At 36.8% G+C, this 25600-nt stretch overlaps 1 protein-coding gene and 1 pseudogene across 13 annotated transcripts in view; both read right to left on the bottom strand.

Moving 5' to 3' along the window:
• Positions 1 to 23946, bottom strand: part of REV1 (REV1, DNA directed polymerase) — a 73150-nt gene extending 49204 nt beyond the window's left edge. For 3 of the 13 annotated variants that reach the window (XM_023525205.1, XM_023525203.1, XM_023525207.1), the window contains exon 1: positions 12701 to 12810. Coding sequence is in view for 7 of the 13 variants with exons in the window: in XM_011383755.2 (XP_011382057.1) it covers positions 13007 to 13133; positions 14549 to 14602 (181 nt within the window). In the remaining 6 variants the exon portion in view is untranslated. Of the gene's footprint in view, positions 1 to 12700; positions 12820 to 13006; positions 13134 to 14548; positions 14613 to 16891; positions 17032 to 23472 lie in introns of those variants that run through there. The other 10 variants (XM_011383755.2, XM_023525198.1, XM_023525199.1 and 7 more) reach the window with 10 other exon arrangements.
• LOC105308029 lies at positions 5525 to 6805 on the bottom strand (annotated as a pseudogene).
• Positions 23947 to 25600: the final 1654 nt, after the last annotated feature.

Raw genomic sequence — 25600 nt, 5'->3', positions numbered from 1 at the left:
GTAATGGAAATTCTATATCTGATAATATTATATGCTAACAATATTTGTGAGTAAAAGACAAAGATTTAAGGGATCTTAACTTCTATTATTCCCTCAATTAGCAATATTATCAACATTATCACTTACATATATGTATGCACATATGTATGCTATCATCACATCCCAAATGGCCTACTCCTAAACACAAAAGATCTAAGACTTCTGAAGAAAAAGTGTAACTAATCTATTCATTTGCAGCTTCACTCTTGAGCCTAGTGGTGGTTTGAAACATAATACATGAGGAAGATGCTCAGAAAATCTCCATGACAAAGCAATTTGGCAGTCATTTTTACGAGCAATAATCCTAAATATTTGATATAGAAGTTTAAGATTAGTTGCCAGGTTCCTTAATTCATTATATTTAACAAAATATTTTTAAAGAGAGATACAATACTTGGCTCATCCTGTTAAGGAGTTAAGTGCCTCAATACATGTTTAGAAAATAAAATAACGGTCAAGTTTTACACATGACAGTAATAAAACTTGAAAAATATTTTTTTAACTTCTAAGCAGAGGCCTTTATGTGGGTCCATTCTAGTGAACGATATATATACATGTCAATCTTATTAAAACACCCACCTCTTTGTAAAGCAAAATAAAAACATTAATTTTATAACCATAGCAAGTAAAAAAAACTGAAGAAAGAAAATTAACATTACTTTAGCATCTTATCCAGTCAGGTACTCTACACACTTCACCTCACTTACCCTCACACTGGTGATTCCATTATGGAATCCAACAGTACAGCCTCAGCATCATTCTCTGTGAGATTATCAATTTCATTTCAATACTATGCTTATAAAACAAACAAAACCAAGCATTTTGGGGGATCATTTGGATAACCATTTCCTAACTAAGCACTGCCACATGATTTCAGTGCTCTGGTTTTATTATGAAGGTGCTGCAGCTCTTGTCACACACTGCTTTAGATGTCATGGACTAATGTGGGCTATATAAACAATAGCATATTATTCAGCCTTAGAAAGGAAAGCAAACTATAATACATGCTACAACCTGGATGAACCCTTAACCCATGGTAAGGAGAACAGCTAGTCACACCGACAAACACTGTATAGATTCTACTTCTCTGAGGTATCTAGGGTAGTCAAAGTTATAGAAAAAGAAAGCAGAATGGTGGGTGCCAGGGGATGGAGGATGGAGAACAAGGGAGTTATTAATAGGTTTAGAATTTCAGTTTTGCAAGATGGAAAGGCTCTGGGGATTGGATGCAAAACAAGGTGAATACACTTAACAGTACTGAACTATATGCTTAAAAATGGTTATTAAAGTGGTAAATTTTATGTTACATGTAACAAAAAAACACATCTGGACAACTATTCCACACACAAAAGAATGGGAGTGTGGGGGTTGGCACCATGCCTACACTGTGAGCTGCAAGTTTGATTTCAGCCAGAGTATCACTCACATGTTAATATTAACTAGAATTTTATTGTCTTTGTAATTTCATCCACGTTTAATTTTCAATTCTACAGAACCCATAATCATAAGAGCTTGATAAAACATTATTACGACTACAATTTTAGAGATGCTTGTGGAAATAGGTTAACATCTCACAGCTGTAAGAAGAGATGAGATTAGCTAATAAATCAAGAATAACTGGAATTAAATTAAAATCCAAGCCTTGATTCCTGATCCCAGGCTTATACTCTAACTTACTACCTCTCAATTAAAAAAAAAAAAAAAAAAAATCTATATTCTGTACTTTGGAAAAAAGTTTTTAGGGAAAAGATCAATAAAAATTAAGGGAGCCACTTGCAACAGTTAATAAACATTTCCACATTAATCCTAGAACCAGCACACATTCAATAAACTTTTCCAACTTTTTTAAAACTTTGATACTCTAATTGGAGACTGGGATTTACTAAATAAAAACTTACTAGAAATATTTCGACAAAGTGAAATGATGGTTTCTCATTCCAATCCTTTTTAAGCCATATCCTTAGCTCCTTCAGCATCCTGCATGAGGTTTTGTAAAGTAGGCCAATTTCAAATAAAAGAATTATAATGCAGCATTTTCAAGTTTTAATAAATCTAAAAGCAGGTTATATAACTATATCTTGAACATACACATATTCTCCTTTTCTAGGTACACTTATAAACATGCATCCTTTCTTGAAAAAACACAAGATCCATCCAAGAACACTGATCACCAAGAAAACTTTTCATCTGAAACTATATTTCTCAGTGAATAAGACTGTACAATTTAAGAAACTTAAACATCTTAGAAAGCTTTGCAAACCTGGACAATGGTGGTCACCCAGCAAACAAAACACTAAAGGAGCACTGACTGATTCAAGGGCAGTCTACTCCACCTAAAGAGAGGTGGCTGAGTGCAGCCTGACTATGTTCTCAGCCCTAGTCTACACAGCATTTCAATTCAGGACATAACACAGGTGGTTACATTTCTTGGGCAACAGAATGTGAAATGTTAACTTATGCAACAAAGCAATCTTGGTCAAAAAAATACCTCAATGAGAAAAAGCTAACTGAAAATTAAGGTTCTATCTTTTATTTTAAAACAACTGTACCATTTTAGGATATAGGAGAATTGGTACAATGGCAACACAGGAAAGAAGTCTCCAATGACTAAGCTAAATGAAAGTCTCTTCCTTTTAAAAAATTTAGCTCTACCTCTCCTTCTCTCTCAAAACCGCCACTTCAGATGATCACAAGTATGGGGGGCAGAACAAGGTGGGGACAGCTCTGCTCCAAATCACACAGGTCAGAGTATGCACAACTTACTGATTCCACTTTATGATTCATATATGCAAGACCTTGACCAACTTCATTAGAGAAGTACAGTAAAAATCAAGGATGAATCCTCTGCAGACCCCAGGCCAAGTTATATTGGCTAATAAGCATTTACTAATGTTCAGTCATGTACAAAACACCAAAGGAAACAAATTAAGAAACTGTTTTGCTTTAATGAAGACAGATGGAGACATTTAAACCAGGGATTTTCAATTTTTTTTTAATAGCAGAACTCTCATTTTAAATGAACTCTTACAAGAAATCCCCAAAATACCAAGCAAGTAAAAGTAGTATTATGTAAGACATCTTTACTATGAAAGCTCAATTTGTAATATATACTTATTACTATTTTGCATTTCAGCACAGTACTGAAAAAATCCTGATTCATACACATTAGGACTATTAACATTTGCAACCATTTAAAAGAAGTTTTATTCCAAGTCTGTGTAAAAATTACTTAACTGGACAAGCAAAAGGTAAAGAGCATGTTTGCACTTTTTTTTTTTTAACCTGGTTTTAGCATACTTAAAAATACTGTAATTTTAAGACTGTAAAACTTTTAAGGAACTCAAGTTGATAAATCCAAAACAACCAGCAGCTTTAATCAGGCTTCCAATAGCACTTAAGACTTATGATATTGGAGAGGAAACTTATTTAATCATGAATGTATCCTCAGTACCCATATTTTCAAGCATCTCACTTAAGAATCTAGTAAGGATTCCACAAATGACTGTTAACACTAAATGTATAATATGATACATCAGAAAAAAAGTTTCCTTCCAATCCCAAGAGTCTATGAGTCTGTGATCACAGCAAGGGTTGGCCAAATCCAGCCCTTCTATAAATGACGTTTTATCAGAGCATAGCTGAGCAGCTACAACAGTGTGCGTGGCCCATAAAGCTCTGGACTTGCACAGGAAGTATGCCAATTCCTGAGCTACAATACAGCCAGATTGCCACTTTAGGAAACCCAAAACAAAATATTTGTTTTAAATATTTCTAATCCACCATTTCAGATATTGCTCAGAGAAGATAGCACAGGTTATGCTGCAGTAACACGTGGACTCAAAATCTCAGTGACTGACAATGAAAGTTTATTTTTCACTCACACAACATATCCATCCTCTACTCCAAAATGACCATGGAGCTGTGGCTCCATGTCATGTTTACTCTGGAATCCGGGCTGACAGAGGGACCTTTTTCTGAAGCACAAACTGGCTTTTAAAGCTTGACTCCCAAAGTGATAGAATAGAATATACCATTTACGCTCACATTCTGTGAACATGGCCCACCCCAACTTCAACAAGTGGAGAAGTGTAATCCTCTCCCAGGGAGGGCAAGTAGATTTTGGTGGGGAAAAAACAAACAACACACAGTCCACCACACAGCGTAGTTAGAAAAATTTACCTAAGTAATCTGGCTTCCTTATTTTTGCAACCTATCTTATTAGCAGCATATGTCTTGAGCCTTTTTAAAAGCAAAAAAAAAAAAAAAAAAAAAAAAAATCAAAGGCTCTCCTGTAATTTGTTTTCCAAGACAAATAATAAAGCTCAGAATTATCCTACTAAAAACACACCTAGAAAAAAAAGTTGGAAAATAGAATATACGGCACTCATAGTTCTATGCCCAAAGAGAACGCTAGGATATATTTGCTTCTAGCACTTTTTTCTGTGCTTTTCTTTAATGAGGATCATCCTCTACTTTTCATTTTACAGCCTACACTTTTCTCATTTACCAGAAAGTTTTCTGTTACTACAAATTATCCAGTTTACTTTGTTTTAAGCCACCTTGTAAATGTTATACTTTATAACTAAATTTTCATTCTTATACAATGCTTTGCTTTTAAACAAAACAATGTGATAAGATTATTTTTTACACAAACCTATACCGAGGGAATCATTTAGGTTTACTGCCTTAGAATGGACTCTTAGAAGAACTATTGAGTCAAAGGTTATAACATATTAAAGGCTCTTCATATATTTCATATACTGCCACTTTCCAAAGCCAGTCTACTATTATACTACTCTCACTCCAATAATGAATGGAGTGGTTATTTCGTCATCCATGCCTAAATTAGGTATAATCATGTAATAATTTTTAAAAGTAAACGTTGCAAAAAACTAATCATGCATTTCTCTATTAGTGAAGTGGAACCTATTTTCATGTTTGTTATCCAGGTCTACTTCCTCAAATAGATCGTTTCTGAAATCTGCCTTTTAATCAACTGGAATCTTAAGTGTTTTATTTCCTATTATTTTGATGTATAAGATTTTTTCTAGTCATTCCCCTCTGATCTACAGAAAACTCCTTTGTAACTTAAAATATTTAATGTGGTGCTGAAATGCGAGATTGTTCTAAGTGTTCTATAAATATTAGCTCATTTAATTTATAACTACATATATAACATATCTAATTTACATATCAAATTTATATACATGAAATTTCTAAGGTACTCTAAACCACGTACCTATTCTTACACCAGTTATACAGTTTTAATTGCTTATAGCCTTCTACAATAGGTTTTGGGACATCAGAGCTAGTTCTCACTGTTCTTTGTCATCACTTAGTCCCACCTGCTTTTTAAAGGTAAACTATTGGGGAAAAAATAAAATGTAAACCAGATAATTTTCTGTAGCAGACTGGCCAGTGGCAAATGGCACAAACGAGGATAAAAGTGCTGGGTGTGAAGAATAATAAAAGGATTTTTTTTTTCCATTTACAAAAGTGAGGCTATGTTTATTTAGAGTCACAAGCAGTTGACTGACTCAGTGTAACTCAAACCCACAAGATGCATTTCAACTTCACTCCATTCTGAGTCCCAGGGCTGGGGCCCAGAATGGCAGGAGTGCTGCCTAGGGCCCATTCACAGGTTTACAAGTGTCTCGCTGAGGGCAATCTGTGACTGTGAGATTGGCCAGGTAGGTCACCATCAGCAGGTCATTGATATTGCTGTTGAGCATGGTCTCATAGTCATCAGGAACTATCTTGGGTACTTGGTTAACCAGACTCATCAAGAAGCAGCCCACAGTATTGTCAGCTGACACCTTTCCAGACAGTACATCTTCTGTGTCCTGCAACACTGTGCTTAGGACCTCCTGGATGCAAGCCAATGACCCTGCCACTTGCTGCAAGTCACTTGATAGTCCGATAATCCAGTTGGGACTAAAACAGGTCTTCGTGATCAGGTCAATACGAATGCATTCAGTGTCATAACACACATATTTCACTGTCAGAGGTGTGACCATCACCCCCAAAGTCCTCCCAGGGACACCTATTAAAGTGCTAACATAGGCCTTGATGTTCATGTGGGCATTCTGGAGGCTCATGTCCACAGTGAGGTGAATGGGGTTGGGGGCTGTAGTACTCATGGATCAGCAGAGTGCTCTGTGATGTCATGGCTTGCAGTGTACCAGCCCAGGATGAGCTCACTGGGAGAGACTTTCTTGTGCAATTCATAAATGTTCTTAGCAAATTCCATGTCAACAGTAAACTCATCTTCTGATTCATTGTGTGGTACTGAAAAGCAATTAGTGACTTCCACTGAGAGCTTGTCAACAGTTCCCAGCAGCACCCTCGTTGCACTGCTCGTAGCTGTCCACAGTGGAGGCCAAAATGACCGGGTGCAGCCGGACCACACAGCTGCTGGGGAAGGGCCTGGTAGAGCAGGCCCAGCCAGCAACTGCACCAGGGTTTGCACTGGGGCTGCCGCTGAGGCCCTGGTCTGGCCCAGAGCCATGGTCGTAGTCACCGCTGCCATGGGGTCTGGGGATGGAGCCAGCACTAGTGCTGAAACTGGAGCCGAGGCTGGGACTGAGGCTGGGGCTATAGCCGGTGCTGGGGCTGGAGTGGTGGGAGGAGCACTCGCCGGTACTGCTGGTATGGTCATTTTGTCAAGAGATAAAAGGATTTCTAACACTGCAAAAACTCAAACTACTTAGTAGATGTCCTTACATAAAATAATGGGTGTTCCTTACACATGAAGGCACTCTAAGATATTAAGTATCTTCTGAATGAAATTTAAAATAAAACTGTATTCTACACTACTCCTACTGTGAATTTCATAGAACATTCTTTGAGGATATTCTGCATGCAACAAAATTTCAGGGTTCACAGTAACAGACAATGGAACACAGTAAAATTAAAAGGTACATATCAAACACAGGACACACTCTCTTTAGGCTTGAAGCTTTGCAAGTGAACTGCAGCAGAGCAAATGCCATCATGTTACACCAGAAGAGCCACGTGAAAACCGGTCCACATCTCCGGCATGGTTTACATATCGAGTTTTGCTCATCTGGTTAGAACGACGTCTATAAACAAGTTTTAAACCTTGTACAAAAGCTTTCCTTGATATATTTCTATTGAGAAAACATTCATTTTGTCACCATTTCATTCCACATATCCAATGAGCTTGATTAAATGTTAGCTATACTACATACATGGCAGAAAGAAGCCAGCCAAATGGCTGCTTGTCCCTTCTTTGGTCCTACAGCAGTAATATCCTTCGTTATTTCATTTGAGTCTCACAATCCTATAAATCAGAAAAGATAATATACCATAGTGACTGATGAGGAATTAGAGAAAATCAGGCGACCTGTCCATAACCACGGGCGCTTGTGCTGCCTATCTTCTGACCTCTACCCACTGCTCTTCCTGCAACAGCCACGCTTCCTCTGGATGCCTTTCTTCCCTGCCTGCCTCAGACTTACCACACTTAACCAAAAGCCAGAATAAAACAAAAATGAGAAAGTTTCAAAGCCCTACAGGACATATTTTTGAATACCTAACAGGAACAAATATGTACTAGACACTGGCAAAATTACAGTGGGTGGCACAAGTTAATACAGTAACTCTCCCAAGTTGGAGGTTAAATTCCTACATCCCTGAGTTAAAAGATCAGAATTTCACAGGAATTGAAGGGGACATGTTTATATCTATAGAAAATAATTCCCAGAAGGCATCTGTTTCCGAAAAAATTAATTTGTCAGCATTAAATGTACTATTTTCCTAACTTGCCACATTCACATGCTCAGAAAACATGAATATAAGGTTACGTGGAATGTAAATCTATTACACTTGCATGGTCCTTTGTCCATTCTGCAAATCATGCCCAAGTATCTGCCCATCCACCTGCTTTTTCATCCACATCAGCAGTGCCAAAGTCACTGGGCCTGGTCTTCTACCCACATACTGAAAACAGTACAAAACAACCAGAATGCCTCTTTCTTTATCGACTGTCCCAACCCCACTCCACAGAAGAGAGTAATTACATTTCACTAGATTGAAGCACTAGCTTACCTGGGGAGCCTTCCACCCACATACACATGCCCAGGACCTACCTCCTAGAGATTACAATTCAGTAAGCCTAGAATGTGGCTCATTTCTTAATTAAAAACTATAGATTCAGGAAGACTAAGTTTAATTAGCATACAAATAATAATGTTAATATTTTTATTTAAAATATTTTTACATTCTGATGTATGTCTATCCATTCTAATGAATGAAAACTATTACTCATTCATTCACCTAACATTTATTGAGCATCTTACAATGTGAATACCAGGCAAGGTTCAAGGCCCTTGGAATGCAGCAATGACAAGACTTATATCTGTGCTCCACGGAACTTCTACTTCACTGGGCAGACAGAACATAAGCCAGATAAATAATACCATTTCAGATACAAATAAATTCTATAAAGAGAAATAAAGCTGGATAGGGGTTAGAAAGCATCTGAAAGGCACCACACACCTATTTCAGATGAGATGGTCAAGGAAAATCTTTGGGAGGAGGCAACATATGAGCAGAGAGCTGAATGATGAAGACTTGGGGAAGGCAGAAGGAACAGCAAATTTAAGGTCTCATGGTATTGTCTGATCCATGTTTGGCTGGGGGCTACTACATGCAATGGGCTTTCTGACCTCAAAAAACTAAATATCGAAGTAAGACCTGCCAATACAAAGCTTGGATGTCAAAATAAATGTTTCTGGCAATAATGCTATGAAATTTAAAAATTATGGAATGGCTCAGACAGGGAAGGAGGCAAAATCTAATTTAACCTGGACCTTAATGGATGAATATAATTCCAGTTCACAGAAATGAGGGAAGCAACTTTTCATCAGAGGCAAAAGCACAAACAGAAGCACAGGAACTAAAAGTACAAAGACAAACCTAAATTATCAGATAAGCCTGTTGACCAAAATTAGAGAATGTTAAGGTGCAAATGTAGGTTACAATTAGGACAAGAATGCCTTTACCCAGTTTCATCTAGAAAACCCTATTTATCTAAGACCCAGCTAATAAAGGCAGTTTCTCTACGAAGGACACGCTAACTCTGGAAAGCAATTACTGACTGCTCTGCTATGTTGCCGCCCACATCTCTCTGGTCTGGTCTAACAAAATCAACATTCTTCGTCAACTGCCAACTCTGTTCAAACACAGTTCCTAACACACAAGCAGTGTACAAAATATATTTGTTCAATCAACTAGAGTAAAATGGGATGGAAGGTCCATAAATTAGAAAACTGAACACAGTAAAGATGTCAGTTCTCTCTGAATTGATCTAGGTTTAATATGATTCCTATCAAAATCCCAGCAAGTTCTATTTTGTCTGTGTCTATTTTGTGAAACAGACCCACCCAAACACGTCCTACTGATTTTTGACAGAAGTGCGAAAGTAATCAATGAAGGAAGAGACAGCTTTTTCAACCAATGGTGCTACACCAACTAGACATCCATAGGCCACACACACACAAAAAGTAACTCAAAATGGATCATGTACTTAAATATAAAACATAAAACTATAAAATTTTTACAAGAAAAAAATCTTTCTGATCTAGTGCTATGCAGACTTTTGATGTGAAAACACAATCTATGAAAGGAAAGATGGACAAATAGGACCTCAACAAAACTAAAAACTTGCGCTGTACAAAAGACCATGTGAAGAGGTTAAAAGACAAACTATAGACTGGGAAAAATATTTGCAAATCAAATATCTGACAAAGAAACAGTACTTGGAATACATAAAGAACTCTAAAAACTCAACAGTAAAAAAAAAAAACGAACAGCCCAATTAGAAAGTGGGCAAAAGACATGTACAGACATTTCACTGAAGAGGTTATACAAGTGGCAAACACATGAAAAGATGTTCAATATCATTAGTCATCAAGCAAATGAACATTAAAACTGCAATGAGATAGTACTATACATGTTAGAATACCTAAATTAATTAAAACACGAAACAAAAATGCTGATGAGGATGCTTGGCAACTGTTACAGAAAATAAAACCACAATAAGGTATCACTATACAGTTACTAAATGTTTAAAATACACTAAATATTGACAGGGATGCAGAGAAACCGGATCACTCACATATTGCTAGTGAGAATGTCAAATAGTATAACTTGAGAAACAGTTTGGCAGTTTCTTAAAAAAGTTAAACATGTGACCACCATATGACCCATATGCACTCTTATGTATACAAATATTCACAGTTAAAACCAGGAAAAAACCCAGATGTTCTTAAGTGAGTGGTTAACAAACTGTGAAACACCCATACAATGGAATAATACAACTCAGCAATAAAAAGGAAAAAAACTACTGACACATACAACTTGGATGAATCTCCAGAGTATTATGCTGAGTTAAAAAAAAAGCCAGTCCCAAAAGGTTATATACCATGCTCTTCTATTTATGTAACATTCTTGAAATGAAAAAATATAGAAGTGGAGCCCAGATCAATCACTGCCAGGGATAAGAGGGGCTGAGAGCAGAAGGGAAGCAGGTGTGGCTATGAAGGGCAGCACAAAGATCCTTGTGCTGTGGAAATGCCCAGTATTTCAACTGTACTGATGTCAATTCCCTAGCTGATACAGTACTACAGTTTGTGAGATGTTACCATTGGGAGACACTGGGCAAAAGGTTGGTGAGCTCTTTGGATCATTTCTTACAATTGCATGTGATTCTACAATTACATCAAAAAAGTTTTTAAATAAAAAAAAGAATAGAAGGCAAAGAAGTTTATCTTAGCAGGAAAAAGATGCTTTTGGAGGGGGAAAAAAAAGAGAAAATAGGTTGACAGAGGCAGAGTATCCAAAAGGGGAGTGGGGAGGATCTTATCTCTGAGCACAAGTTCAATGCTAACCGGGTTAGAAGGAATGAGAGGTTATCAAAGAGAAAGAAGTTCAGATGGCAGAAGTGGGAGCTTTAAAAGAATCAAGAAAACTTGGAATATTAGTTAAAGCCTGAGAGGAACATATTAAGAAATAACAATAAAACAGCATTCCCTACTTGTCTTACTGCATTTAAAGCACTTTTCTCCACTTGCTAATTCATTACACAGAGGCTGATTCTGTTTTGTCTATAAAGTTGCTAAGTGTTCACTAAAACAGAAAATTTTTCAAAAAAACTCTCCATAATTTGCATGTCCTTATGAAATTCTACATAGTGGAACTTCACTTGTAGAATTATAATGTAATCCTGATAATAATAAGAGTAAAAATTAATATCATTATCCTTATCCTAAGGAAAGGGATAGGGCTAATAATGGGTCCAAATAAAATAGGTTAAAAGAGAAAAAAAAAGTCTTTGAATACAGAAATTAGCGATAAAAGTAGAATTAGATTTCCAAATTCTCAACCATGATAGTGATTACTACCATACTCATTTTTTCTCCCTCAAAGGATCTCTTTTTCTTCCTCTTATGTGAATAAGGGTGCCCTTGTGAACTGGGAACTTCCATAACCAGCTAATGTGACGAGCAATGTTTATTTCTTTGTGTTAGGGTCTTTCATACTGCATCTCAGGCAGGTCTGTGGAGCATGACTGCTCCAGGATACCCAACAGAAGAGTTGCACATGACTCTTCCCAAAGTTGCAGTTCATTCTGAGATAACAGTCTTAGGCTAAATTCGCTGTCAGTGATGCCCGATAAAACTCAACCAGGCAAATGTATCAGGTAACTAAAACTCAACTTTAATTTAACAAATATTTCCTGTGTGGGTTACACCTAGTCACTGTTGAAGAATCAAGGATACAATAGTAATGGAAATATGAAAACATAGCTCTTGCTCTTGTCTAACAGGCAACTACAGTAAGATCGTATAAATACCAAGATGCAGATAAATACAAGTATGGGAAGTCAGTTACACCAGTAGAAAGACAACTGATCAAAGGGAAGTGATATATTAACAGAGACCTTAAAGATAAGCAGGTATCAGCCAACTGAGAAGTGGAGAGGGAAAAATATAACAGAATGACACAAATATTTACAGCCATTTGCTTCAAAAAATAATACACTAACATGACCTTAAGAGGAGAGAAATCCTAAAGAGAATGAAGAGAAACTTAAGCAGTAAAATCTGATGGCCAATAGGCAAGTCATGACTGACTCTGCAGATGAGAAAAAGATAAAATCTGAGCTGGCTATGTCGAAGCCTTGGAGAGGCTGCTTGGTGCCAGTGAAAACAAGAGAGATTTAAGAAATAGAGGCACCTCCAAAAGTGGGCGTGCAGACACGTCATGAAACAAGAAGTTCATGGTTGAAATTCTGTGTAAGACACAGATTAGGGACCTCCTCTCCCACTCATGAAGAAGACCGACTATCCTGTCCCTTCCAGATACTGGACTCAATGACAACAGGCATAGCAGAGGCAGAGAAGTGATATTGCGTATGGGAAAAAAAGGGAGGGAGATTGAATGAAATTCTAATTTCTAGACTGAGAATTCTGGCTCTTTCTTTCCCCCTTGGCAACTAAAGAGCTGGCAGCTAGGTTTATATCCTTCTGGAAGCAAGACTCTGGGAAATCTGACACACATACCACCCCCTCCTCCACCAGCTCAGAAGGACCCAAGGATAATTACAATGGGAGATTCACCAGTGAGGTCGCCTTACCAGATCCCGGATATTGAAGCTCACAGTTTACAAGCCCCACACATGTGTGATGAACTTCCAATCAGCTGTTTAAGCAAGGCCACTGCTGTTTTCCACTTTAACCTCATTTGACTTTTTAAACTATATATTTCAATAAAAGATGGAAAAATAAGTGAAGGAAGAATACTTAAAGCAAAAGATTTTATTTTTATCATTTTAATAAACAAGATAATTAAAAACAGGATGTAAAACAAATCACTGTTGATCCCAATAAAAGTACATGCCAAAATAGGGTACCTATTTACTACTGAGTAAAAAGTACTCAACCTGTATATCCATTGACATAGATGGCAACTCCACTAAAAATCGCAGATGCCGTTCCCTCCTTCTGCAAAGCAGCATCTGATCGAAACTGTTCCTCCAATTTCTGGACCTTGGCAGCCATATACCCACCCTAGAATTAAAAAAAAAAGGTAAACTAATCACAAAAGTTATATTTTCTCCCCCACCCCCACCTTTTAAAAAAGCAATTTCAAAAAAAAAAAAGTAATTTATATTTGAAAATAAACACACAGAGGACCTTATTCTGTGCTAGTGACCAAGGTATGATGGTGACACAAGGTACAATTATAAACGTAAATCATAGGAGAAGACAATAAAACAGTCAGGTCAAGGAGGACTTTTCTGTCAACTCGATTTTTAATAATTTTATCACATTCTTATAATAATAAGACTTACTTTAAAAAGAGGGGAAAGGTTAAGTCAAGTATAAGAAGTTTAATGCCATGAAATATTGTTCTTATCTATAAATTCAAGCAAAAGTTACACCAAAGTTTAAAACAATTAAAATTTGACAAGTGGTCAAAAGAGTATATTTTAAACTGGCTTCCACTATATTCTTTATATAGGAAACTTAAAAGTAATAATAACTTCAATTAAAATGAAGCAGTTCAACAAACTAGTACAATCCTCCATACATGTAGATAAGAACAGAATAAATGATTCAGTGGCTAACTACTGGATCTAATAAATCTATTTGATGGTAGTTTCATTTCATTTATAGAATTTTCATTCCATAAAATGAACATCAAAAAGAATATAAAAACATTATTTTTCCTACAGACCTTTATAAATCTATGATTCAACCACACTTTTCCTGAACATTGAAATAATTAAACTTAATTGATTTGAATTAATTTATCTTTATGGATAAAGAATTAACAATTAAATGTTTAAAATAAAGCTATAGGTATGTAGAAGTGAAATATATTTTTTTTCAAAATGGAAATGAGTCCACTGTTTTTGATCAAATATTACATGCTCCCTATCAAAAACATTTTTCTAGAAAGCATAGGAAAATATAAAGAAGAAAATTTAAATTAGCTATGATCTCATTCACTGTTAACATTTTGGGATATTATTTTCAAAGTTTATTTCTATGTCCCAAGGCATAGTAGTTTTACAAAAACAGGATCATATATATATCAATATTCCTTTATAACACAACATTCTTTAAGTCAAGGCCATCTTGCCATGTTAAGAAATACAAAGCTAAGTGTTGCACAGTGTTCCACTGTACAGGGAAAACTTACTTGTCCAATTCCCTATTATTGGATATCAATGTTTTCCAATTTTTCAGTATTATTAGCAATGCTGCAATAAAATTATCATACGATTTTATACACACGAACATTTCTTCAGGAGAAAATTTTGCAAGTTTAAGTGTTAAAGTCTGAACTTTCAATAAATTGTGAAAATTCAAGAGTTGGTGTCTAAAGTGATTTGCAACTTAGAAAATGTCTTACTAAAAGAAGAATGAGAAATACCTAGATAATTCAATATAATTATTTTTATTCTTTTAAAACACACCCATTTTTCCCAGCCATCATTTTCAGCTCGCCTCCTCCATCCACCTCGTCTCATGGTGGGGCTTCTGTATTAAGGGGAAAAAAAATGTCAATTTTATAACATAATGTATATGTCAATTAAAAAAATGAGAAAATAAATCAAATGTTCAATTGATAAAAGTTAAAAGTATAATACTGAGGAAACTTTTTCCAAAGCATATCATTCTACTGATTCACAAGGGAAATTTATTCCTAAAAATAAGTATAGAAGTACTTCTACAGATAAGTATCGGGTTTAAATTATAACCATTTTCAAATTTTAACAGGAAAGACTTTTATGCATTCCTGAGTACCAATCCTAACACCCACTTACATTAAAAAAAAAAAAAAAAAATTCGCCAAATCAGACAAACATGGGTTGTGCTTGTTAACAATTAGTGTTAACGGAACCTAAGAAAACATATTCCTTCATGACCTAACCTACAATATAAATTGGCTCTTAAACTCTGCCTCCGCTATTACATGCTGGACACATAAGAGTACATTCATAGTGTAATTCACCTATTACACAAAAAGCCCTAAAAGAAGTAAATTAAAATGATGCATCTAATGGACGTGATGCAGTACTATTATCACTAACAATAAACTAGTAAATATGGCATTTTCCTTAAGGCAACACTTGACCAACTGTACAATAAAAACCACCAAAATGACCAAATGATAGCTCATGTCAAGTGTCAGCTGCCTTAGTGGCTAGCAAGGTATAAAACAACTCAAATCAAAACCTAAGTCTAACTCAAATGGCTACATCGTGAGACGTGACTGCATTATCCTTCACAAAATCAACACGATCTCCACTTAGGTATTTTTCTTCTAGTAACTATATATAGGTTAATATCAAATAGTTACCATATATCACTGGAGAAGACTTATACATTATCTAAGTCAGTTTTGATATGGTTTATAAAAATGTTATTGAATAACACCTTAAAACATGACACTTTATCCACACACACCAGCAGATATTATCTTTCAAATATTTCTATTCTTGGTATATTGTGGGATTTATAGGCGTTTAAATCCTATATTTCTCCCTGCTGACATTTATACTAACTATGAATTTTTCCGTTTACTCATAAAAGGTGCCTAAAACATATGCAGAGATATACTCAATGAGAAATCCAACAGAGACAAGGGGCATGTGCAATGGGCTCAGAGAACAAGAGGCAAAGTGATTCACTTTGATCAGGTGTTGTGGGTGCTGAGGGAGAGAAAAGGCCTGTGTTTTGAAATTCAACAATGGCAGGAGCATGGCTACCAAATGTTCATCATGAGTCCCAGAACTGCCTTAATTTGCTCTGATAACTACTGCTTTTTTCAAGAGGCTTTGTCCAGTCCCTCACGACTTCTCTCCTTGACTTTTAAGGGAGTCCGGGAAATGTGTTAACACACAGTTCTTGATTTCATATAAACTGAATCCATACATCTACTCTAAGAAGTGAAGAGTTTGAGAATTCAGGCCATTATAGGTGAAGGATGCACACTCACAAAAATTAAATACAACAATTAATCTGCTAAATGAAGTAAATTAAAGAACAAACTATATTTTAAAAGTTTAATTCATTTGCCCAATCATTTAAGAGCCTCACTTAAGATCTATGGGGTATTTACTGGGAAAGGACAACACAAAATCCTTATCAATGGTTTAATGAGGGTAGACAAGTATGAAACAAAGTTGTAATAAGTAAAAAAACCATAAAACAGATTTTAAAGATCCTTTCCCTATTCCAAAGAAAGCTAGCCCAGACAAATGTTTAAAGCTCTGAAACATAAAAGGAATGAAAGACTGAAATAGTAATTTCATCATTTCCACTAATTTGAGCCATGTACAACAAACTCTGGTCAAGGATTCAAATAATATGCCCCCAAAAAAGAGGGAAAGGAAACAAACATTTTTCATTTTACACATTCAAATTCTACTTTTCAAAAGATCCTATAACAAATAGTAAACTAGATAATTTGGACCCACCTTCCTGCTGAGGAACAGAAAAGCCACACAAAACATTGTTTTTAAAAAATTGCCTCAAGGCACAGAAGGCCTAGCAAATAATGAAGAATTTTACTGGGACAAGATTTATAGGTGACACCTACCACCACCCATGCCCTACCTCTCCTCGCCAAACTGGGACAGCTTTCCCCTCTAAGGGCATTGGCTGGGCAATGTTTTTGACAAAGTGCTAAGGGAACAGAAGTTGGATTTCAAGGGTCTTCCAAGGATATAAATCTGCACACTTGGGATGAGGACCCTAGGAGTAAAAGTAAACTGAAAGTAGGCAGACCAAGCTTTGCAGAACATGTATCTTGCCTTAGACTATTTCGATTTCTGTAAGCAGATTTAGGTGATCCTGGACAGCCAATGCTTGGAACATCTGGTGAAGCAAATGTAAATCCTCAATGGAGGATGACAACAATCCCTGAACTCCACATACTTCTATGAACAATTCTGCAAACATAATGTCTCGCCTGCAAATAAAAACTAGGCACACAAAGAAGATCATGAGTTAGAACCAACAGAAACAAAGAATAAATAGATGTACGTGGACTGCAGATACTGAACTTAACACAGACTTTAAAGTAAGTATGCTTACTATGATCAAGGAGATAACAGGCAAGTACTGGAATACTGGTAAAGAATTGGAAAATACATAAAATAAGTAAATGGTAACTCTAAAATTGAAAGATACAATACCATAAAGAGGTAAGAGCAAGTGAACAGATAAGAGCAAATAAAGAACAGCTAAAAATAAGTCAGAAGTATCCAGAAAAAGCAGTGGCACAGAAGAATAGAGAATATGGGAAGGAAAGAGATACAGAGGATACTTGAGCAGGTCTAACAAGTGAATATGAGGAGGAGTGGGGATGAGGAGAAAAAAAGAAGTTATATTTGGAGAAATTATGACTAAAATATTCTAAAACTAATTAAAGATACCAAGCCACAAATGCAAAAAGTCCAATGAACCCAAAGCAGGAAAAAATAGAAATCTTTATGTATATATATATAAGCATGGAAAACTAAAGACAGAAAAAAACATTAAAAGCTGTCATGAGTAGAGAGAACAGAGAAATTCCACTCGAAATACTCCAAGGTGCAGAAATTAGACAGCTATTTTTCCAACAGAACCAACAGAGCTAGAAGACAACAGTGCTGAAAGAAAATAATTACTAACTTAAAATTCTATACCCAGGAAAAAACTCAGTTACAAAAGAGGAAATAAAGGCATTTCAGGCAAATAAAAACAGAAGCTAATGACACCAGCAAACCTGCACTAAAGGAAATCCTAAAGGACGTCCCTCAGGTGGAAGGAAAACTCTCCTACAAGGAAGGTCAAAACTACAGGGAAAAGACACAGCAAGGAAAACAGTAAATATCTGGGTACATCAGTGTAAGATACTGACTAAATAAAAATACCATAATGACAATCAGTTACAGTCTGTTGCATAATATACAGCATAAGTGAGTCAAAGGATTATGAAAAAAGACTAAGGGGAACTGTTTCTAGTCTAGGCTTGACCATTAACTGGTTTCGCTGACCAGTAAACATTCACCTCAGGGTCTCAGTCACCGCATTATCCGGGTCTCTAACTGTAACTCTAAGAGGTAGACTTCTGTCAACTTAAATAAAGAGGTAAACTAAGGAAGCTTGCATGGGTTTATTTGGGAATAGCAGAGGAACTGCATACTGTAGCAAGCCACAGTGAGTTCACTGAGGGTTTTGGGGTGGGGGGACAGGGAGCTGTATTTAGGGGCAAGGAGTGGGTGTCTAGCCACAGTCCAAGCAGCAGGTTTACTGGCATGAAAATGGGAGGGATTCTTGGTCAGGAGAGAAATCTCGGATCTCGGTCTTCTGTAAATCAGGCATTTATAGGAAATCAATCTTTCAGTTCTTAAGTTTGTTCTTCTGAGGGTACACACGTGAGATTCTCCGTTTCATACCCTCCAGTTCCATTTCAGATTGAAATCTTTTCACAGTTCCCTTTAGTGCTCTACACAAGACACACTCAAGACCTATTTCTGGAAACTAAATGTAAAAAATTAAAACTACTATATCCATATTTAGTAATGTACTTCAATTTCAGAAATTTGATTATATAACAATGCTGATGGTCTACTTTATGCTGACTCCCTTTCCTTATACCTGAAAGATTCGAGGCAACTTGTCCTACCAAATTCATTTAAATAATCTATATACAGACTGAGATGGCCTATGACAACAAATTAGGGGTAAAAACCTAACTGTGGATCTAGCCTTTATTGAACACTAGGAGTAGCAACTTATCAACTCTGTCACTGTTGCGTGACATCAACTGTGTAACTTTCTTTTTTCAGAGGACAGATGCCAGATAGTTCAGTAGATAGCTATAGATTATACTTCATGGCATAAATAATTACAGCATCTAAGAAATAATTTAGAGCCCATGTATAAGAGGCACCACACTAGACTACCTACAGATCGAAGTCAATAGAATATGACTGTGTGTAAAGTGCCATACTATACGAGGCACTACTAAGACCAACAGGCTTTTCTGTATGAGTTCTAAAATTATGTGATCTAAAAAACAAATGAGCACTAATCAAGGAAATACTAGCCCTACAAATAACTTTAAGGGAAAAATTTTAGGCAGGAAGAGTAGGGGGGAAAAAAACCAATCAACCCTAGAGCATAAAGCAAACTAAACGACCTGTAATGCTGGCCAAGAGCAGTAACAGACCAACCTGCATGCAGCAAAGCTACCTGACAACCTGAACTGTGTGGCCAAATAAAAGGGAGACGCAGGTGATGGATGTAAACGATAAGCAGATTTAGAACACACTGTGCGCTGACATGTACACAGCACCAAAGACTGTTCACACATCATTCACTTTGGTTAGACCTAATTCACCTCCTTTCTGAATGGAATATGAATATGTTGTACAGATAGAATTGCCACTCGCCCTGTATGTGACAGGAAGTCGATAGATGCTTGTTGAAGAAAGAAAATGAATTTACATATAAAGCATGGTAACAACAGTAGTATGTCCCAAGTACAGTATATCCCAATATCTCAATATTCAAAACTCTACCTTGCATATTTAGTTTACTCTTATCTACTTTTTATTTCTCGTATTTTAAAACAGTTTTCCAAGTATTCACAACAGAATTCTGTGCTAATTAATAGATGGCAATATGATAGACACTCTCTCCCCAAAAAGTAGCATACACACAAGATCAGCAAATGATACATGCTTTTGGTACTAACAAGAACCACACAACTGGTGGGATTAAGTGTAAATCATTCAGTGGGTTCTAGAGACTACACTGCTCCTTGGTAGCGTGAAATCAAGACATAAAACTCTATTCCTGAAAACTAGTTTGCCATAAAGCAAAACCTTGCTTCTGCTAACGAGTAAGGATCCTTGAAAAAGGGGCTTTACTGATGCCTCTGACACCAAGGGGCAAGTCCTCCATTTCTAGAAGAAAACAAGGGAAAAGCTTCATGACTTTGGCTTCAGTAACGATTCATTAGATACATCAAAAGCACAAGCAACAAAAGGAAAAACAGATAAATTAGACTACATCGAAATCAAAACTATGCAACAAAAGGACACAATTAACTAAGTTAAAAAGCAACCCACAGAATGGGAAAAAATGTGTGAAAACCATCTATCTGGTAAGGGATTAGTATGCAGAATATATAAAGAACTCCTACAACAATAAAAAAACAAATAACCCAATTTAAAAATAGACAGAGGATCTGAATAGCCATTTCTCTAAAGATAAACAAATGGCTAACATCACTAATCATTATAGAAAATACATGGAAACCACAATGAGATACCACCTCACACCCATTAGGATGGCTACTATGGAGAAAACAGAAAATACCTAGCATTGGAGAGGACGTGAAGAAATTGGAACCCTTGTCCACTGCTGGTGGAAATGTAAAATGGTGTAGCCACTATGGAAAACATTATGGCAGTTCCTTAAAAAATTAAAAATAGAATTACCATATGATCCCATAATTCCACTTCTGGGTATATGTCCAAAAGAATTGAAAACAAGGTCTAAAAGAGGTATTTTTCACCCATGTTAACAGCAGCATTGCTCACCACAGCCAAAAGGTGGAAGCAACCCAAGTGTTCAGTGATGGATGAATGGATGAGCAAAATGTAGTATGTACATACAATGGTATATTTTCAGCCTTAAAAAAGAAGGAAATTCTGAAAGATTCGCAACAAGGATGAACCTCGAGGACATCACGCTAAGTGAAAGAAGCCAGTCACAAAAACACAAATGCTGTATGACTCTACATATATTAGGTACCTAGAACAGTCAAATCCATAGATAGAGAAAACAGAGTGGTGGTTGCCACGGGTTGGGGAAGGGGGAACTAGTGAGCTGTTTAAGAGGCAGAGTTTCAGTTTTGCAAGACAAAAGAGCTCTGGAGATTGGCTGCAAAACAAAGTGAACATACTTAACACTGCTAACCTGTATGTACACTTAAAAATCATTAAAATGGTATATTTTATGTTTACAGGTATTTTACCACAATTAAAAATCTTTAAAATAAAACACTTAAAAAGAAGCAAAGAAAATTAAAAAAAAAAAAAAGACTTCGGACACTGGAAACACTCTGCAGCCTGCTGGGATCACAAAGACTGACTGGCAACCTACAGGAAAGGACCAGTAGATGTTCAGCTGGAGTACAAAACTGGGAAAGGGGCCATTTCCCCACAAAGCCTGTATGGCAGCAGCTAGGATTTTCTTGGAGGAAAGGGCAATGGGAGGCCAAGTACTGTCCTTACGATTGACGAAGTAAATGAAGCACTGGCACAGTTGCTAATGAGGTTGACAATGCCTGCTCCAATGCGCTCTTATTTGTCCTTAAACAGAAAGGCTTTAACACAAGATAAACAGATTTTTAAGTGACATTTAGGTACGATAATACAGGTGGTTGTGAGGTTTTGTTTCAAAGCAACCAGAGATCATCACTGTCTAAGGCTACAGTTGTCACACTGCTGAAGTTCTAAGGGCACAAGAGAGATTCTTGAACTTCATAACCCAGAGAAGTAGAATCTTCTTCCAGCCCCACCCCATACACTGCAGTCAGGTTTTGACTTCGAAGAGACCCTCACCAAGCTATTTAAAACAAAAAATCAGACACCCAGGTGAAGGGAATTAAGTCCTTCTAACAGTTTCCAAGAAGCACAACTACTGGCTCTAGTCTCACATACATACTCACTTTTAGTGATTTGAAATCAACATGACGATTTATTTTAACCTGGTTTTTCCATCTTTGGTATGTTGAAACATTTTCCTATTACCAATTTTGTTCTGCTTCAATGAAACAATTCCTATACTATATTAGATATCATCTCAACAATACCAAAACAAAAAACAAAACAAAAAAAACCACATAGCATTCAAAGAACTTTAATCTGCCAAATAAAACTGGCTATAATATACACAGCACTTTAAACAAGTTATAGGCTTCGATTCATAAGCCTTTTCTAGAAGTGAATCCGGTCTTTCCATCTTTCCTTGAGACATTCTCTATTATCTTCCCAATTACTGATTTGTGTTTATACATTGCTTTGTTGTGCTGTCATTCTTGCTAGGTGTATCTTTGAAAAAATTGTTTTTCCTGCTCTATTTATAAAAGCAATACATATTCATTGTACAAAACTAAGAAAATACAGGAAACGAAAAAGAGAAAATGACCCATATTCCCACCATCTCTTTAAAAAATGCACCTGTTGACTGATACTTTATATTTCCTTCCTTTCAGTATTGATTTTAACATTTAAAATTAAATTCTTTAAACACATCACTAGTAATATCTCACATTTCCATAGTACTTTTATTTTTCAAAGAGGTCTTTACATCAATTTATCTTTACAACACATCTGTGGAGCAGGTGGGCCAAGTACTAGTTATTTTGCACACAGATGCCTTCTAAGGCAGAAAGGCAAAATAAAATGCTTGAGAAGGCTGCACTGCTGGTTTGTGGTATAAAATCACACTTATCTTTTACAAAACTATGTCTCAAAATCTTCAAGGGAGAAATCAACAATGCTACAATACAATAAACTGCTGAAAAGTGAGGAAGAACACTAGCCTAATACAATTCAACTAAACGGATGCATCTTCACTGGGGAACCAAGCATCTGTCCGCATTAGACACAGCAGCAGCCATGTGACAGAAAAATTAAGGAGGAAATACGGTCCTACAAATAGGTTCCATCTAGAACCCCACCGGAAGCAGTCCATGTTCATGAGAGTAGAGACAAAGTAACAGTACCAATTTTGTTACTAACCGGTTCTCTGACCTTAAGCAAGTCACAAGCAGTCAGATCTCAGTTCCCTCATTTGCGGATAGAGTTAAAACGGACACATTCTAGTCTCTTGCAGTTTTTAAAATGTATAAAAGGTTTTTAAGATGAAAAACATACATATTATGCAACTGTCTATACTTCCAAAAAACAAGATGTGCCTATCCACAGATGTAGCTGTACAGTAAAAGATTAACCTTACTCAGAGAGGTCTAGCCTTTGCCCTTTGTTTCTGGGAGGTGATCTCTAGGCCCTTGGAATGTCCTGCCTGATTAATGTCTTTGTTTATCTAGGAGCCAGGAGACACTGGGATGGTCTAACAATGTGATTTAAGGTGGAATTTCCCTGCCATGCACTATCAATCTACCTGAGGGGCTGGAGACAAAAGGCCAACTACATGAGCAGTCAACCACAGCTGTATGACCAGATTCCAATAAAACCTCTGGACACTAACTAAGCCTTGAGCTTTTCTGGTTGGCAATTCTTTGTGCACCTTGTCACTCATTATTGCTGTAAGTGAGTGCTGTACCAGACTCCAGTGGGAGGGGACAACTGAGTCCATACATGGAACCCACCTGTGTGTCCCATGCACCTTTTCCTTTCGTTGATTTTAGTCTGTATCCTTACAATGCAATAAATTGTAATCATGAATACAACAGCTTTCGCGAGTTTTGAGTCCTTCTAGTTAATTACTAAACTTGAGGGCAGTCTTGAGGATCCCCAAACTTGCAGTTGGTGTCAGAAGTGAGGATGGTTTTGGAACTTCTACACTGTGGAATGGCAAAATGACAACTGCCCTCCAATACCCATTCTCCCTTTCTTTTGGTAATAAAATGGCTCTCGTGCTCCCTCCTGGTAGGAAGAAGGGCTGCCAGCCAGACCACGTCTCCTAGGCTGAGTTAGATCAGGAGCATCCAAGGGCAAAGCGATGTGCGGAAGATCAGTTCCTTGTTCTTAAAGGAGGTTGTTCGCTTCTTTGTCCGGAATGCAGTTGAGAGGTAATCTGGTTTCACCCATGAGAACGATGACAATACGCTAGGGGACAGGTAAACAAACAGAAGGAGATTGGAACCCTAAATGACCTAAAAAGGGGGGGGCAGTCACTCATCCACTGTGGACTGCATGCCTACTATTACAGGAGAAGCTTCATTATTTTTTGAATCACTGTGTTCTGAAGTCTCATTACAGCAGCTTAGACTATACCCTAAAGAATACAGGTACATTTCAGCATTTTAATATTATGATTTAGTCAATACTTAAAACACACACACACAGAGATAAAAAGAGAGACAAACAATAAGATGTATAAGAAAAACATCTGGAGATATTAAAAATGAAAATGCATAACAAATATTTATAATGTCGCAGTCTGAGAATGATCTTATTAAAAGGAAAGTTTCTATTCCAAACAACTAAATACAACAAAGAATTTCCTCTCCCTTGGTTATTTTCAACAACAAAAATACAAAAAGATGATCGACTAAAAATCAATCATTTGAATACAAGTTGAAGGAGGCGTTCTAATAATTTTCTTCCCCATAATTAGACTTCTACAGAAGGGAAGGGAACAAAACAAAGACACTGTTTTAATAAAGTACAACGAACTGCCTTCTCTGGTTTTCCAAAATGCAGCAAAGTTAACTGGTCTCCAAACACCTTCCCTCAATTTTTCTGACTTCCTGACCTCCAATCCATGTGCCCCAAATACTTAGCAAACATTTCCACTAGGATGTCCTACATGCATGTCTAAAACCAGGGATCAAGCTACCAAGAAAAATAAAAGAATGTTCTGGCGATGATATGATACAAAAAAAGTCTAGAAGTAAAAAGCAGTGGCCCTCACCAGGGAGGAGTGGTATATTCTCACAGGAAAGCCAAACGATTACCCACAGAAAAGTTCAAGGCTGCAGTGAATCAAGGACTCCAAAGACCACAGAGCTTGGTAACAGGAAAAGAACTTAGCTGGAGAATAAAGGAGATTATAATCTCAGAGAAGAGAGGACTGTGTCCAGAGCAGTGGTCCTCTCACATTTGAGCAGGCATCAGAATCACTAGGAGGGCCTGTGATTTTGCCAGTAGGGTATCTAGAGTGGGAATTCAGAAGAGACACAAGTACAGTAGGTCACAGATAATGTGACACAGTACCAAAGTAGAAAAAAATGTTGCTACAAAGTGCAATAAGTAGAAAGAATTTCACAACAGAACTACAAGCAACTCACTAGTTGAAGGTTTTGATTAGATTACAAGTGACAAGATCTCTTCTGTCCTGTGTCCCATTTCTTCTTCCCCCAATTACAGGTACGATATAAACAGTGGTTCCCAACATTTTTGGCACCAGGGACTGGTGCTCCTATGAGAATCTAATGCCTGATGATCTGAGGTAGAGCTGAGCTGATGATGCTAGTGCTGGAGAACAGTTGCAAATACACATGAAGCTTCACTAGCTCATTCGCCCGCTGCTCATCTCCTGCAGTACAGCCCAGTTCCTAACAGGCCACGAACCGGTGCTGGTCCATTGACTATAATTTGCAGTTTTCAAGGTGAGTAAAGTAAGTATAAACCACGATCCAAAGTTATCAGAGAAAAAAAGATTTCCATAATAAAACTACAATACAGGAGCCTACATTAGGGGCACTGAAAAAATGCAATAAATGCAGAGAAAACAGCAGTAAGCCTCACACAGAAGAGATCTTGTCACTTGTA

This window comes from Pteropus vampyrus, unplaced genomic scaffold (genome assembly GCF_000151845.1).
Source record: "Pteropus vampyrus isolate Shadow unplaced genomic scaffold, Pvam_2.0 Scaffold541, whole genome shotgun sequence".
Lineage (NCBI taxonomy): Eukaryota > Metazoa > Chordata > Mammalia > Chiroptera > Pteropodidae > Pteropus > Pteropus vampyrus.
Note: the sequence above shows the minus strand (reverse complement) of the source record. Positions and strands in the feature narration are given on the sequence as shown.